Genomic DNA, 14,364 nt, shown 5'->3' with positions numbered 1-14,364 from the left:
TAGACATTTCACCGCGAGTTGTAACGTTCATGGCGGGTTTGAGTGATGGTCTGATCCGGAAGCAGCTGTTTAATGGATATCCCAAGATGCTGCAATCAACCGTTTCATTCAAGGAGGGTTCAGCATCGAGCGAGCCAAGTTCAATGGATTCGTACCGAGGCAAGTGCGTTAGTCAACGGTACAAGTGATGGTCTAGATCCATGGAGATCACGTACATTTCCACGCCCGAAAATGAGCGTCCTCGCAACGATGGAAAGTACTTCCGTTGTGGATGCCGAGTCATATTGCTCGGAACTGGAGAGTGCCCTTGCCGAGTTGCAACAGAACAGGGTGCTCGTTTGGACAACCGCGGACGCTATAAAGGTCGTCGGTTCAAACTCTTCCAAGAGTCAAAATGGGTAACAACCAGTAGAAGTGGGGCGCCCTACTGGACCCAGGTGGATGCTGTTGATACACACAATTCTCGCTTTAACGTGTATAATGCACACGCAATTTCCACAATGAGTCAGACAAAAGTGCAGCTTTGATTATTGAGGAAAATGCTGTAGATGGTTTTGAGGAACCACTACAAGCTTTGAATGACACTAGTGCGTCAAAAACTTTGCCCGAGCGCAAGTCGTGACTGGCCATGGTGTTAGCCTGCTCAATGTGAAAGAAGAAATAATTTTTGTCTAGCAAATGGATCAAGATTGAAAATGCCAAAGAAGTCATTCGCTCGGCAATGAAGTTAAAAAAATTCGTAGGAAAAGCTAGTATAAAAAAATACAGAGTATATTGTATTTGTAGAATATATTACAAATATAGCTGAAGTTAAAGCTGTAATGATGCCGCTGACAACAGCAAGATTAGCCATTTGCCCAAACAAGTCTCGAAAGGTATTGCTGATTACGTCGTTTGGAGAATCAAAGATACATGAGTGTAAGGCACTGTCAGAATGTTTGGAGTGGGTAAAGGGGCCGACGCATGCGGCAACAGTCTAACTCGTTTATACATATTTACTTCGACAATAACGAGGGTAAGCTATCGTTGAAGTTTTATCAGCCTAGCATTGACTGGATAATTACGAAGATCGTCGTCAGCAAGTCGTACAGCGCCAAATCAAACTGCATGACGACGAACAATATGCTATGGACGTATGCATCTCACAAATGACTCAAGTGATATTGTGGTGTGCGATAGACACCAATATTTACAAGACAAGTCCGAAAAGATGATAGTAATGATGAGGAGCAGTCTGGTGCCAGAAAAACTTTTTTTCCTTTGCCATCAACATAGAGGATATGATCGATGACAGTATGAAAAATAGTGGGATTAGTGGCGAAAACCATCCCAGAAAGCGATGAGAAGGTTACTATAAAGGTTTTTCGACCAGTGTTTAACATGCCTGATCAGTTGTTTTAGTGATCAAGAACAAGAGAATTCGAGCGAGTTTGTAAATATTGTGGCATACAACGAAGGTGACATCCCTCAATGGAGGATTTCCAATCCCTCAAGTGAAGATTGAAAATTCTTCAAGTTCTGTGAATTTTTTGTTTTTCTTGCCGTTGATGAGAAAGATGACGATGCAGCGTAGCCAGGCGACAGGCAAAATTCCACAAATATGCGATCGTCGAAGAAGCTATCGACGATGACGTCGTTTCGCGCATTCGTATCTGATAGAACCCATCTTTCAGATAACAGTACTGCCAATCATTCCATCCAGGATCATAACCAGAAAGTATGCCAGATTCATGACAAATGCCTCTGTCAGATGGCAATTCGCCCGCCACCTTGTCTGGGAATATATCAGCATTTTCCTTGACAAATTCACACACTGGGTTTTTCATAGAGTGCCCCACAGCTGCTCATCAACCCTTTCCTTCCGTGTCTTCTCGTCGAATACTTACAGAGATCCCCGATCACGACTGCTATATGGGCAAGAATGGTGATCGTGTGGATCCGGAGAAAGACAAAGCTACAAATGATTAGCCTGTGCCAATCCATGTGAAACAGCTGAGACAATGGTTGGACTTGGTCAACTATTTGCACAATACATTATGCAGCATTGGTGCAACCACTAACGACTCTTTTAAGAAAAACGCTGAGTGGGAATGCTCAAAAGTTCACCAGGCAATATCTGCTGAAGTGAAGAGGAGCTTGAGAAAAGCTCCTGTTCTTGCGGTTGCAAACCAAGATAAGATTTTTTATGTGGTCCTCGATACAAGTGATTATACAATCGGTGTTGCGCTGATGCAACATGATGATGAGGGGCGGGAGCGAGTTGTTTCGTACAACTCGCGAAAACTCCGGCCCGCGGAACGGAAGTATCCAGTTCATGACAAAGAGCTTCTAACAATAAAGTATGCTTTGGTTAAATTTCATGTGTACTTGCTTGGAGATGAGCGCTTTGCGATCTATACAGATCATGCCTCGCTGCATACAGCAAAAAAGACTCCTCGTTTATCACATTGCTCGATGGTAATCCTTCTTTGCGGAGTCCAACTTTGTTGTACATTACAAACCAGGCAAGACGACCGGCTTAACCGATGCGTTTTCAAGACGTCCGGACAATGATCTAAAGTCCAGGAGCGAAAACATGCACAAGTCTTGTCGACAATGCGAAGATGTTTAGACGATCAGAGTGCAAGCTACGACTACAGTGCGCGAAGAAATTATCGAAGGGTACAGGGCTGATGAGACATGTCAGAACTTGTTGAGGTGTTAAAATAACCCTCCTGACAAAGCACTGCAAAGTCTTCCGTCTCGCACAAGATTGAGGCCACAATTTTGAAGTACACATTGGATTTTTTTTATACGTTGAACACTGGGATACAGGGAGGGTTGTTGCTCCTTATGGCCAACGTTTGCGCGATTGTCTCTATATGTAGACCATGGCAGCCCTTCGGGTGGCCATCTTAGACATGAGAAAACGTTTGTCAGTCTTTCCCGGGATTACTATCGGTCACACATGTTTAAGTTGGTGCGCAAGTGTGTGAGAACTGGTGAGATTTGCCAGAGAGTGAAACCACTCAGGCCCGACTTCGGTCGTTGGCTGTGCAAACTGACAGCTGGTAGTCTATGAGTATGGACATCATATTCGGACTTCCACGTGAAGCACATTGACGCAGTGGCATCCTCGTGTTGGTAGACCAATTCAGCAAGATGGTTCATCTTGGGTCTGTTGCGAACAAGATTTCTGCCGAGAAGACAGCTAAGGTCTTTGTAGACCTTATTTTTTGTCTGCATGGCCTTCCTGTTGAGATCGTGTCTGACCTTGACACCCGTTTTACGTCAAAAATTTTGCGTGCACTATTTGTTGGGCACCAAATTGTCCACGTCAACAGCGACACACCTTGAAGCGGACGGTCAGACAGAGTATAAATCGAGTCCTGGTGACGTACTGCGTAGTTACGTTACGTCGCTCATAGAGTAGAGATAATGTTTCCCTCTTGCAGAATTTGCATTAAAAACTCCACGCATGCCTCGACAGGATATTCGTCAATTTATGTGAGCTATGGTAATCATCCTAGAGTATCTGCTTCCGTAATGGGCGAGGATAACACCTAAAGTGGGGGAGGAACGATGGCTATACAGCCACAGCCAGACCTAAATGCTGTCAAAGAGTTAAAAACGAATTTTGACTCAATGAGACCTCCAGACGACACGACATGTCGTGAGGAACAACACTTTGACGACTTTATTGCGAAGAGACAAGCTTTGATCGGTTTGTTCGAACCGCAATTGCGAAAGTTCAGGATCTGAAGAAAAAAACAAGCAGATCAGAGCGAGAAGGAGTAAAAGGTCACTTTTTTCCACGACAAATTCAGCGTCCAACTTGAGAAGCAGGAAGCTTATACCAAGATTCATAGGACCGTTCAAGGTGATGCAATAGTCATGCGTATAAATTAGCCATCCCTACATGCATGCGCCTACATCCTACATTTTTCGTGGGTTGGATAAGGCCGTAACTTCCGAGTGGATCTGTCGATCCTACTCTACCTTTTGGTAGCTGATCGAGCTGATCATACAGTTTCTCTATTTGTTCACGGAAAGCAACCTATCTTCACCTGGAGACTCTTGTCGCCTTACAAGCGTTAAAGGACTTCGAAGGATTTCTCCATCATTGATTCCAACGCTTGAAGGCGAGAATGGTACTCTTCACGGACTACCTCGAGAAGAGAGCCTGCCTCTTCACCAGAGCGCAACAGGTGTTCGTTAGCCATCTCACCAAATTCCTCGCCCTTTCGGAGTTGAGCAAGTTCATTCTGAACCTGCTGAAACCTTACTTCAGAACAGGGCTCCAAAGCCAAGTATTGGGCGGAACCATTGGTAAGAACGTCAAGTTCGAGCTCTATTCTGCAACAGGGTTTGGAAGACTCTCGCAGCAATCTTCAAGCGTTGAGAAACGCTGCTGCAATGCTTCAATTTGCCCGCGATGAGCGCTCTTCAAATTCTGGAGTCGCTCAATCGTTTGCACGATCAACCCCAACTCCGCTATGAATCCCTCGTGGAGAGTGTCGTTGGGTGGTCGAGGTGATTGTCGATCACGCGAATCGGCTGACTAGTCATCGTGAGAGGAAGCGGTTGAACCATCAACGCATGCACCGAGTTCAGTGGCACAGACAGAACACGTGAAAACCTCGTCAGGCCTTACGTTAATTGCTTGTAGTGTTGCTGGAGGCAACATGACGACGACTAGAGCTTGGTTGTGCTCGGTCACGACTGGGAGTCTTGCCGGCGCCGACTCGACAAAGCAGACGCTTCATGTTGCTCCTGTTCTCAAGGCGAACAAATGTCGAATTACGCGTCAAGATTAGTTGCGATGTGCTGGGCCGGATTGTCGCGATAGTAGATCCGACTCCAACGAACGAGACGTTTGAAGTAGAATTCTCTATCTCAATTTCCATGAGAAATGAGGAAAGTAAAAAAATTTCAGAAGTTGAAGCTCCGTAAACCGAACATCTTTTGGCAGTTGAAGCTGAGGTAGCTTAAAACTCAACTTTTGTGAAGCGTTTCCAGTAGAAGTGACTCGAAAAAAAGAGACACGTCATTCTCGACACCAGTACAGATCCTCAAGTAGGAGCCACCATTCTGTATCAAGCACAATGTTTGGGACTTCATGTAAGATATCTCATATGCATATGGGAACAACAATGCTGTAATCTGCTGTTATAAACTCCCACACTGCATATAAAAGGTACGTCTATGTACCTAGATGTACTTTCATGTAATGGCTATTGTGGCCCATTACATTATCCCCTTCTTACCGTCAATAGTACTTTGGCACTTTTTAGACCGTTTGGGGCACTTCACTATCAGATCAACAATGAAGCGACCGAGTGAACAAGCCAACGTTACTGAGCGTTTTCCGCCCGATCGGCAAAGAGAGGTTCCAAAAATCTTTGCCGTTTCCTTAATTCTCAACCTTTATTCACACCAAAGATTCCACATGGAACGTCTCGTTCGTTGGAGTCGGATCAACTGTCGTGCAGATCCGACCCAGCATATCGCAACTAATCTGAACGCTTAAGTGGAAATTTGCTCGCCTTGAGAACAACAACAACATGGAGCGTCTGCTTTGTCGAGTCGGTGCTGGCAGGACTCCCAGTCGTGACCGAGCACAACCAAGCTCTAGTCGTCGTCATGTTGCCTCCAGCAACACTACAAAGAATCAACGTAGCTGCGGACCACGTCGGGGACAGACTGCAAGGCCTGACGAGGTTCCCATGTGTTCGAGTCCGCGTCACTGAGCTCGGTGCAAGCGTTGATGGTTTAACCGCTTCCTTTCACCATGACATGTCAATCGATCCGCGTGATCGACAATCGTTTCGACTACTCAACGACGCTCTAACCGAGAAATTCAAAGCGGAGTTGGGGCTGAATGTGCAAATGATTGAGCGACTTTGGAATTGGAAGAGCGCTCATCGCGGGCAAATTGAGGCATTGCAGCAGGGTTTCTTGACGCTTGAAGATCGCCAAGAAAGTCTTTCGAGCCTTGTTGTAGAGCAAAACGCTAAATTCAAATCTCTGACTGATAAAGTCGCCCAATGATCGGCTTTGGATTCCCATTTTAAGGTACCATTTCAACCGGTTCGTGATGTAGTTTTTCGACTGAAAAGGACGAGAGGTCTCGTAAAATTGGCTCACGATCACCTGATGCACTATGTGGATTAGACAGGTTCTGTTCTCGAGGTACTCTATAGTGAGAACCATTTTCGCCTTGAAGCGTTGGAATCACTATAAGTGCAATCCTTTGATTTCCTTCAACGCTTATACGCCGAAAAGAATCTTCAAGGTATAGAGTGGGTTGCTTTTTGTGGACAAATGGAGAACCTTTTTCATCAGCTTCATCATCTACTAAAGGAATGATAGAATCGGCGGATCCACTCGGAGGAAACGACGTTAGCCCACACAAATATAATGTGGGATAGAGGTGCATGCGAGTAGGGGTGGCTAATGTATACGCATCAACGTTGCATTTTAATGAACGGCTCAATGAATCTTGGCGAAAGTATTTTGCTCCCCAAGTTGACACTGCATGTTCAAGCAAATTTAACGTGCTTAGAAGCACAAGATCAATTACCTTATATACGTTTTGTTCTTTCTCCTACTCTTATCTTCGACAATTTCCTCGCGCACTGTAGTCGTAGCTTGCACTTTGATCGTCTAAACATCTTCGTATTGTCGACATGACTTGTGCATGTTTTCGCTCCTGGACTTTGGATCATTGTCCGGACGTCTTGACAACGCATCGGTTAAGATGGTCGTCTTGCCTGGTTTGTAATGTACAACAAAGTTGGACTCCGCAAAGAAGGATAATCATCGAGCCATTTTTTGTGATAAACGAGGAGTCTTTTTTGCTGTACGCAGCAAGGCATGATCTGTATAGATCGCAAAGCGCTCATCTCCAAGCAAGTACACATGAAATTTAACCAAAGCATACTTTATTGTTAGAAGCTCTTTGTCATGAACTGGATACTTCCGTTCCACGGGCCGGAGTTTTCGCGAGTTGTACGAAACAACTCGCTCTCGCCCCTCATCATCATGTTGCATCAGGGCAACACCGATTGTATAATCACTTGTATCGAGGACCACATAAAAACCTTATCTTGGTTTGATATTGCCTGGTGAACTTTTGAGCATTCCCACTCAGCGTTTTTCTTAAAAGATATTGCCTGGTGAACTTTTGAGCATTCCCACTCAGCGTTTTTCTTAAAAGAGTCGTTAGGGGCTGCACCAATGCTGCATAATGTATTGTGCAAATAGTTGATCAAGTCCAACCATTATCTCAGCTGTTTCACATTGTTTGGCACGGGCCAATCATTTATAGCTTTGTCTTTCTCCGGATCCACACGATCGCCATTCTTACCCATATAGCAGCCGAGATCGGGGATCTTTGTTTCCAGCTAAGCGTAAAGTTTATTTTCTCGCATAATTTGGAAGACCTGACGAAAATGATCAAGATGATCATCGACGTCAGACTTCTCACCCGTTTTCTTACTATGATTGAATATATCGTCAAAGTTACTCGGTACAACCTCTTTATAATGGGCAAAGAAGATTCGTGACCATTCTATTGAGAATCGCGGGAGCGTTCTTCAAACCTTGTGGCATCACTAATTATTTCCACAGCATACCACTCGGGGTACTGACTGCAGTTAATGGTATATCACTTTCGTGCATTCGTATCTGAAAACACGATCTTTCAGATCGATCGCACTGAAAATAGTATGTTAACCATTCCATCAAGAGTCATATCCTTGCGTGGGACCGGAGTCTGGACAGGCATGGTCACATCGTTCAATTTATTAAGAGCTCGAACAGTGCGCCAACCACCAGTGGCTTTCTTCACACAAAAGGTTGGACTACAATGCGAAGACTTACTATCAGGCACATGACCAGCCTTCTGTCGCTGCGCAAGGAACTTGTTAATAATAATAATTTGTTCTTTTGGCACCGGCCACTGCCGAAGGATACAATACGCCGTACCAGGAAGTATATTAATCTCATGACAAATGCCTCTGTCAGATGGCAATTTGTTCGGCACCTTGTCTAAAAATATTTCAGCATTTTCCCTGAAAAGTCCATGCACGGGGTTTGTCCTTAGAGCGTCCCACGACTACTCATCAATCCTTTTCTTTCGTGTCTTCTCATCAAATACTTCCGCAGTATTGATATCATCGTCGATACTTTCTTCGACAATCGCACATATTTACAAATTTTTGCCTTTCGCCAAGCTATGCTTCAGCGTCTTCTTGCTCAAAAATGGCAAGGAAAACAGTTCTTTCACTGAATTCGGGGGATCCTCAATCTTCACGTGAAGGATAACATCGACGTCACCTTCTTCGTTGTATGCCACAACATTTATAACCTTGCATGAAGTGTTTTGTTCTTGAACACTTTCTTCATCAAAACAGCTTGTACCTTGGTCAGAGGCACGCCATATACTTGACGGAAAACTCTTCTTGGCGGCCTACTTCTCTGGGGATGGGTCTTTGCCTCTGGTGCCACTATTTTTCATGCTACCATCAACCATGACTTCCATGTCAATAGCAAAGGAGACAATTTTTTTCTGGCGCCTGACTGCTCCACCTCTTTTTTTCGTCTTCTTGGGCTTGGACTATGAACAAGGGGGGGCATCGCAAACCAGAATATCACTTGGGACATACGTGATTTCTTTAGCATATGCCCATACTGTTTTGTTCGTCGTCATGCAGCTCAATTTAGCGCTGCCCGACTTGTTGACGACGATCTTCTTATTCATCCAGTCCATGTTAGACTGATAACGCTTTAACCATGGTATGCCTAGGATGATATCAAACTCATCATCGAGGTCGAGTACGATAAACTTGTCTTCAACTTGGAAATCTTCAAATTTCACTGCCAAGCAAATGACTTGCTATATTCATTCTAGATCCATTCGCTAGACGAATGATCATCTCTTCTTTCAGATCGGGCAGGCTAACGCTATGCTCAGTCATAAATGCGCTCAAACAAAGTGGTTCGACGCGCCAGTGTCAATCAAAGCTTGTAGTGGTTTCTCGAAACCATCTACAAAGACTTCTTAAAGTCGCACTTTGCGTGACACTGCCATCACTCATGGTGGAGATTGCATGCGCATCATGCACGTTGGGGTCAAAGTTCTTTGACGAAGCGAGACCCACAAGTTTTTCAGCAATAAATTCACTTCTTGATACCTTTTTGCAATGCAATAAGTAGACAGCACCAGCATTCACAGTACTCTTTTTGGACCCAGCAGGGAGCCCCAATCCTACTGGTTGCTCTCGTTTTTATTACTTCTGGAGGCGTTCAAACCGAAGACCTATAAAGCGTCCGCGATTACCCGAACAAGCACCCTGTGTTGGTTGCCAACTCGGCAAAGACACTCTGCAGTTCCGGGCAATATGACCCGGCTTCCCACAATGGAAACACTTTCCATCGTTGTGGAGACGCTCATTTACAGGCGTGGAGATGTACGAGATGTCCCTTGGCTCTGGACCATCACTTGTCAATTCTACTGGACACCTTCCACGAAAGTTGAAGTTCAAGCTCTCGAAGTTCAGGCTCCGTACACCTAAGATCTTTTATGAGTTGAAGCTGAGGTGCAACCTCAGTACACCCTTGATTTATAAATCAGGAACTCAGTTTTTTGAGGAACCCTTGGAGTTTTATGACTCATTTAAATTCTGTTGCAATTTTACGTTTAAGGTATAAAGTCGTTCTTCTTCTCTCCAAGTCGGGACAGTCCTTCTTCCTGCACGTCGGAAATCGCATCCTCGTCGCACAAGCGTGTGGGTTGTGTTTGAGGCACTGTTTGTGACCAGCGCCCTCTTACACCTGGTAGCACTTCAAGCGGTCTTTTCAGCGACGCGCGATTTTGATTTGACGACGCGGCTGTTGAGCACGTCGCACATTTCGTCCAAGCCATAATCTTGTCCTTGTCCGAGTGACATGAAAGGAGTTGGTGTACCACTCGGACCATCAGTACCGCAAATTGAGGTGCTGACCAATGAGATGTTCCCTCATTTGTCGTCACATGAGTGGATGGCACTCGAGCGGATGCGAGAAGTCATCGGAGAGGCTGAAGTACTCAGCTTACTGCAGTCGTCTTCTTCGGATGAACAGAAGAGCGTAGCCGTCAGTTTCATGTATCATGAGATTATGATATTTCTGAAGCAGGTCGTAATCCCCTGTTTCTTCATACAGAACAATGCCGCTAAAACTGAACGTGTTTTTGTACCGTGGTGGAGAGAACAAGCGTCTCTTACGAAGGTTTGTCGAGTTGAATGCAGCAATCACTGTAAGACAACTGCGAGACCCGTAGTCGCAATATCCAGCCCTGCGGGCCGTTCGAAGAGTTGGGTGTATGGGAAGCCTTCGCCGATATAAACTGCTTTCATAGCTACGAATACTTCAAATTTGAGCTGGAAAAGGCGTTTGAACCACCACAGAAAGAGTCCCGTGCCCGTGCCCGTGTCGAGTTTTCGAAGCTTCGTCAAGGTCGTTACGTCCTACACTCGTATGCACAGCGTGCTCGCTTCTTGGTATCGAGCATCGTCGACGAGACAAATAACGTTTCAGCGCAAGTCGTAACGTCCATGGCGGGCTTGAAGGATGGTCCAGCCCGGAAACAAATGTTCCGTGTGTATCCCAATACGCTATATGATGCCATTAATCATGCTATGCAAGAAGAGTTCAGCATCAAGCAAGCCAAGTTCAATGGCTTCGCTTCGAGGCAAGCGCGCCAGTCGACCAGTACTGGCACTTCAAAAGCTTGCAGTTTAACTTTCGTGGAAAGTATCTAGTAGAAGTGACTTGCGTACGCCACCACTTCGAAAGATAGAGACACGTCAATCTCGCCACCAGTACAGATCCCCAAGTACGAACCAGCCTTCTGTCTCTAAGCGTGTCTAGTTGTCCCAAGAATAGGCAATTTAAAATTGACTACTGTTTCTGCCAAGCGTATCGAAATTGTTGCTTGCACAGAAGAACCTTGGACTCAAAGCGTCCGCATTTACAACGCACAGAGGTTGAACTCCACCTAGAAGCGCAGCCAGGAGTCTCTGCTATGGTAGATAAGACGTGTAACTTTTCCAAACTAATACTAATTTATACGTCTTAAGATGTGCCATTAAGTGGCCTGAACAATGAGATTTTGGCACGGCTGTGCTTATAAATATAACGGTCCCTCAGAAGTTCTCGCCGTTTGAACTTGCATTTTGCATTATATCACTTCTGGCGTTTCTGTACTAATTATTGATACATTGTTTCTGTGGCCTGTAAATATTGTGCGGAAATAGGACTTTGCTGGGTACCTCTGACGACATATTTATACGCTCATGTCATTTCCGTGGTGAATCGGTGGCCGCAAATAAGCAGTAGCATTTCTAGTCTCACGTCAACACAAGTAGTGACCGGGCAAGATGTTGGTATGGCAGGATGTGTTCACGGACGATGAAGTTATGTCGGACTCAAACAAAGTGGTTCCTTGCAAGGACATGGAAGGAAATGAGGTGCCAGGGATGTTTCAGGTCGAGTCTAAGACGGTGGCAAAGGGCGCTGACAATGTCGACATTGGCTGCGGAGACGCGTTTGGAGGCGAAGCTGATCAGATCGATGACTCAGTCGAGACGGTCAACAGCGTTATTGATGACTCAATTGGTTTCGGTTATGTTGAGACGGGATTTGACACCAAGGCCGAGCTTAAAACGTACCTCAAGTCGTACTTTCGTAAGGTTATGAAACACTTGAAATCCACGGACACTGATGACGAAACCATGGCCCAATTCAAAAGTGATGCACAGGAAATTGTTAAATTTCTTGTTTCCATGTTTAAAGAGCTTCAGTTTTACATGTTTAAGTCGTGTGACTCGGAAGCTGGCCTAGCCTACGCTTATTACCCAGAGGGCGCTGTGACTCCCACCTTCTGTTACATCAAGTGGGGCTTGAAGGAAGTCAAGTTTTAAGCATTAGATAGAAGTGCTGATTCGTTTGACTCTCAAAGTTCTAATTTTCTAACTTGCATTAATTATAGTGCCATTTATGCATCAAAACTTCTTCATTTGCGTGATCAGTATGTGCCAATAATTCTAATGATTCATTCTTTGGTCCATTTTTCAGCGTTCGATGACAATTGCAACGACGCTGAGACCCAAGACGGTGAAAAGCACCGCCAATATTTTAAGGATGAAAATCCGAAAGTCCAGCTGCTCCACGTCGTCACGCTTCTTGTTCTCTTCGCCAACTCCATGGTCGTAGTGCAATGGAATGAAATCGACACGACGAAAGCCCTGCGTGTTCCGCAGATGCTCATTTTCCAATCGAAAAAAGCTCCAAAATGTGCGGCGGAACAACTCGAGAATCATCGTAAATGGCTGCAAGTACAGAGGCAACCAACGAGCAGCACCACGCGGTGGAATAAGTGTCAGAGTCCATGCAAAACGTAAGAAAAGGTCGGCAATAATTGCTGCGTAATATACCCATTGGTGCGAAAACATTTGCGAGTCGGCCAAGAAATGAAATTGTGGTCTACCAAGTCCCCAATCCATTGTAACATCCCAGATCCAAGCATAAAGTGAACTTGCTGTGAACAAAAAGAGCCACTCGACTACAAACATCCGCGCTTGTAACGCGTCTTCGTCGCTATTGTGCAAAGGATGGAACAACCCAAAGAGGACAACAACTTGTGTCAGAGCATATTTAGCAGCATTTGGTAAGTGAGGCCACCACGTTTTCGTATCGTACACACGGCGAAGATTTTGCAAGAAGCGCCACCATAATGGAAGCACACAAACCAATGGCACTACACCATTTACGTAGTACACATTGTTCGCACATGTATCTTCATCCAAAGTCGAGTAGAACGATCCTTCGTTGGGTGGAATTGCATCTTTGCGCAAAAACTCTTTTGTAGCAAAAAAACAAACTGACCATGTCACATCTTGTGTAATCTTGACGGTGCTTGTCAAGTAATCGCCCACAAAAGTGTGAAAAAATGTCACGGAATATAGCGGCGAGCAGACAACTTCCCACACAGTTCGTAACATGCCAATTTGCTGCCCCCACGGACGAATCGCGTAGAAATAAAATGTGTACACAAACAGCGCCAAAGGATAGTAGCCACGATGTAGTAACTCCTCTGGAAAATAGCCGTTTACAACCTTGTAATACAACAGGATATTTGACAAATAAATGATGGCCATGTTGGTGGCATCACTGAACACTTGCGGATACGATTGAGCTCGCCGCGGGTTCAATTCAAAAATATAGCGATAGTTGATTCGAGCCGCGCGCCAGACGTATAGTGACAATCCAACTAGCCAATGCAACAGTAGTAGACAGCCAATTCCACGGTAGACTGGATAAGCGCGAGTACGTACTAGGTCGATAAAGTGGCTGTGACGATTACTATGAAATGTGGGAACCACAAGAGAGTCCCAGCATACCCAAATTAAAAGAATGAGACACGAGCCAACTTTGATGCCAAGATAAATGTGACCCCAATTTACGAAATCTTCCTTTTTGGTCATCAATGTTGCCACTGCTACAGTCCTGTTTCCATCGCAAAACCAATCGGCAAAAGACTGCTCTAATCGCTTTAAAAGGTCCGAACATCGCTGTGCTTTGGCGAACTCAAATGTCTGTAATTGAGCTTTTTGCTCCTCACGTTGATCTGATGGAAAGCTTGCAATCTTGTCGTAGCGCTTAATTATCTTTACAAAACCGGTGTAATTAAGCAGCGCAAAGTTGTGCAGCAAAGTTAACATACGATGCAGCTCAACCAAGGCATTTTTTAGCGATTCCTGAGCTGAAGCAGGAGCATTCTCCCGGTACTGTTTGTGCAGAATATCAAGCTGCTCACTAAGCTGCGCTATATGATGTATATAAGCTTGTTCCACCTTGTTGTACTCGTGACGTAGCGCTTCTTCAAAAGCAACGGGCAATGAAAGCAGCGACTGCAGTTGTTCCGACCCAGTTGAAGTTGGTGGAGTCCCATGTAGCCGAAGAAACGCAAGTTTATTGCCGATGTTTTCAAAAAATATTGTTCTACTACTTTTCCCTTTGCGGTGGCTAATCAATTCATTTGTCTCCATGTCTTCAGACGATGATCGAATCTCCATTGTTCTGCTTGATGATGCGGCGGCGAACAACATGTCATCGATCTGCTGCTGATGTTCCAGTAAACGCTTAAGCCCATCATAGTCAAGGTACTCGGTACGCCACTCGGCAACGATATTATCGCGCAGTCGTAGGCTAAAATTTACCATCGTTCGTAGATCCGCTTGCGGTAAGAGATCTAATGATACCCAAGCTTCGCATCACAAAAGGTAGTTTGGAATTCATACAATACTATTTCAATACAATTTGTAGAATAAAAGCTTGGTT

At 45.0% G+C, this 14,364-nt stretch overlaps 2 protein-coding genes across 2 annotated transcripts; one reads left to right on the top strand and one right to left on the bottom strand.

Moving 5' to 3' along the window:
• Positions 1-11,402: 11,402 nt before the first annotated feature.
• Positions 11,403-11,945, top strand: PHALS_02830 (Microtubule-binding protein (translationally controlled tumor protein); the record flags this gene model as incomplete). The annotated part of the gene is made up of 1 exon (XM_024717282.1): positions 11,403-11,945. One exon carries the CDS (start codon positions 11,403-11,405, stop codon positions 11,943-11,945), a length of 543 nt encoding a protein of 180 aa, XP_024582796.1.
• Positions 11,946-12,095: 150 nt separating this feature from the next.
• PHALS_02829 (xenotropic and polytropic murine leukemia virus receptor xpr1) lies at positions 12,096-14,246 on the bottom strand (the record flags this gene model as incomplete). The annotated part of the gene is made up of 1 exon (XM_024717281.1): positions 12,096-14,246. The coding sequence occupies one exon, from the start codon at positions 14,244-14,246 to the stop codon at positions 12,096-12,098; it is 2,151 nt and encodes a 716-aa protein (XP_024582795.1).
• Positions 14,247-14,364: the final 118 nt, after the last annotated feature.

The sequence above is a fragment of the Plasmopara halstedii genome, assembly GCF_900000015.1.
Source record: "Plasmopara halstedii genome assembly, contig: Scaffold_2061, whole genome shotgun sequence".
Taxonomy (NCBI): Eukaryota; Oomycota; class Peronosporomycetes; order Peronosporales; family Peronosporaceae; genus Plasmopara; species Plasmopara halstedii.
This window is presented reverse-complemented; position numbering and strand designations above follow the sequence as displayed.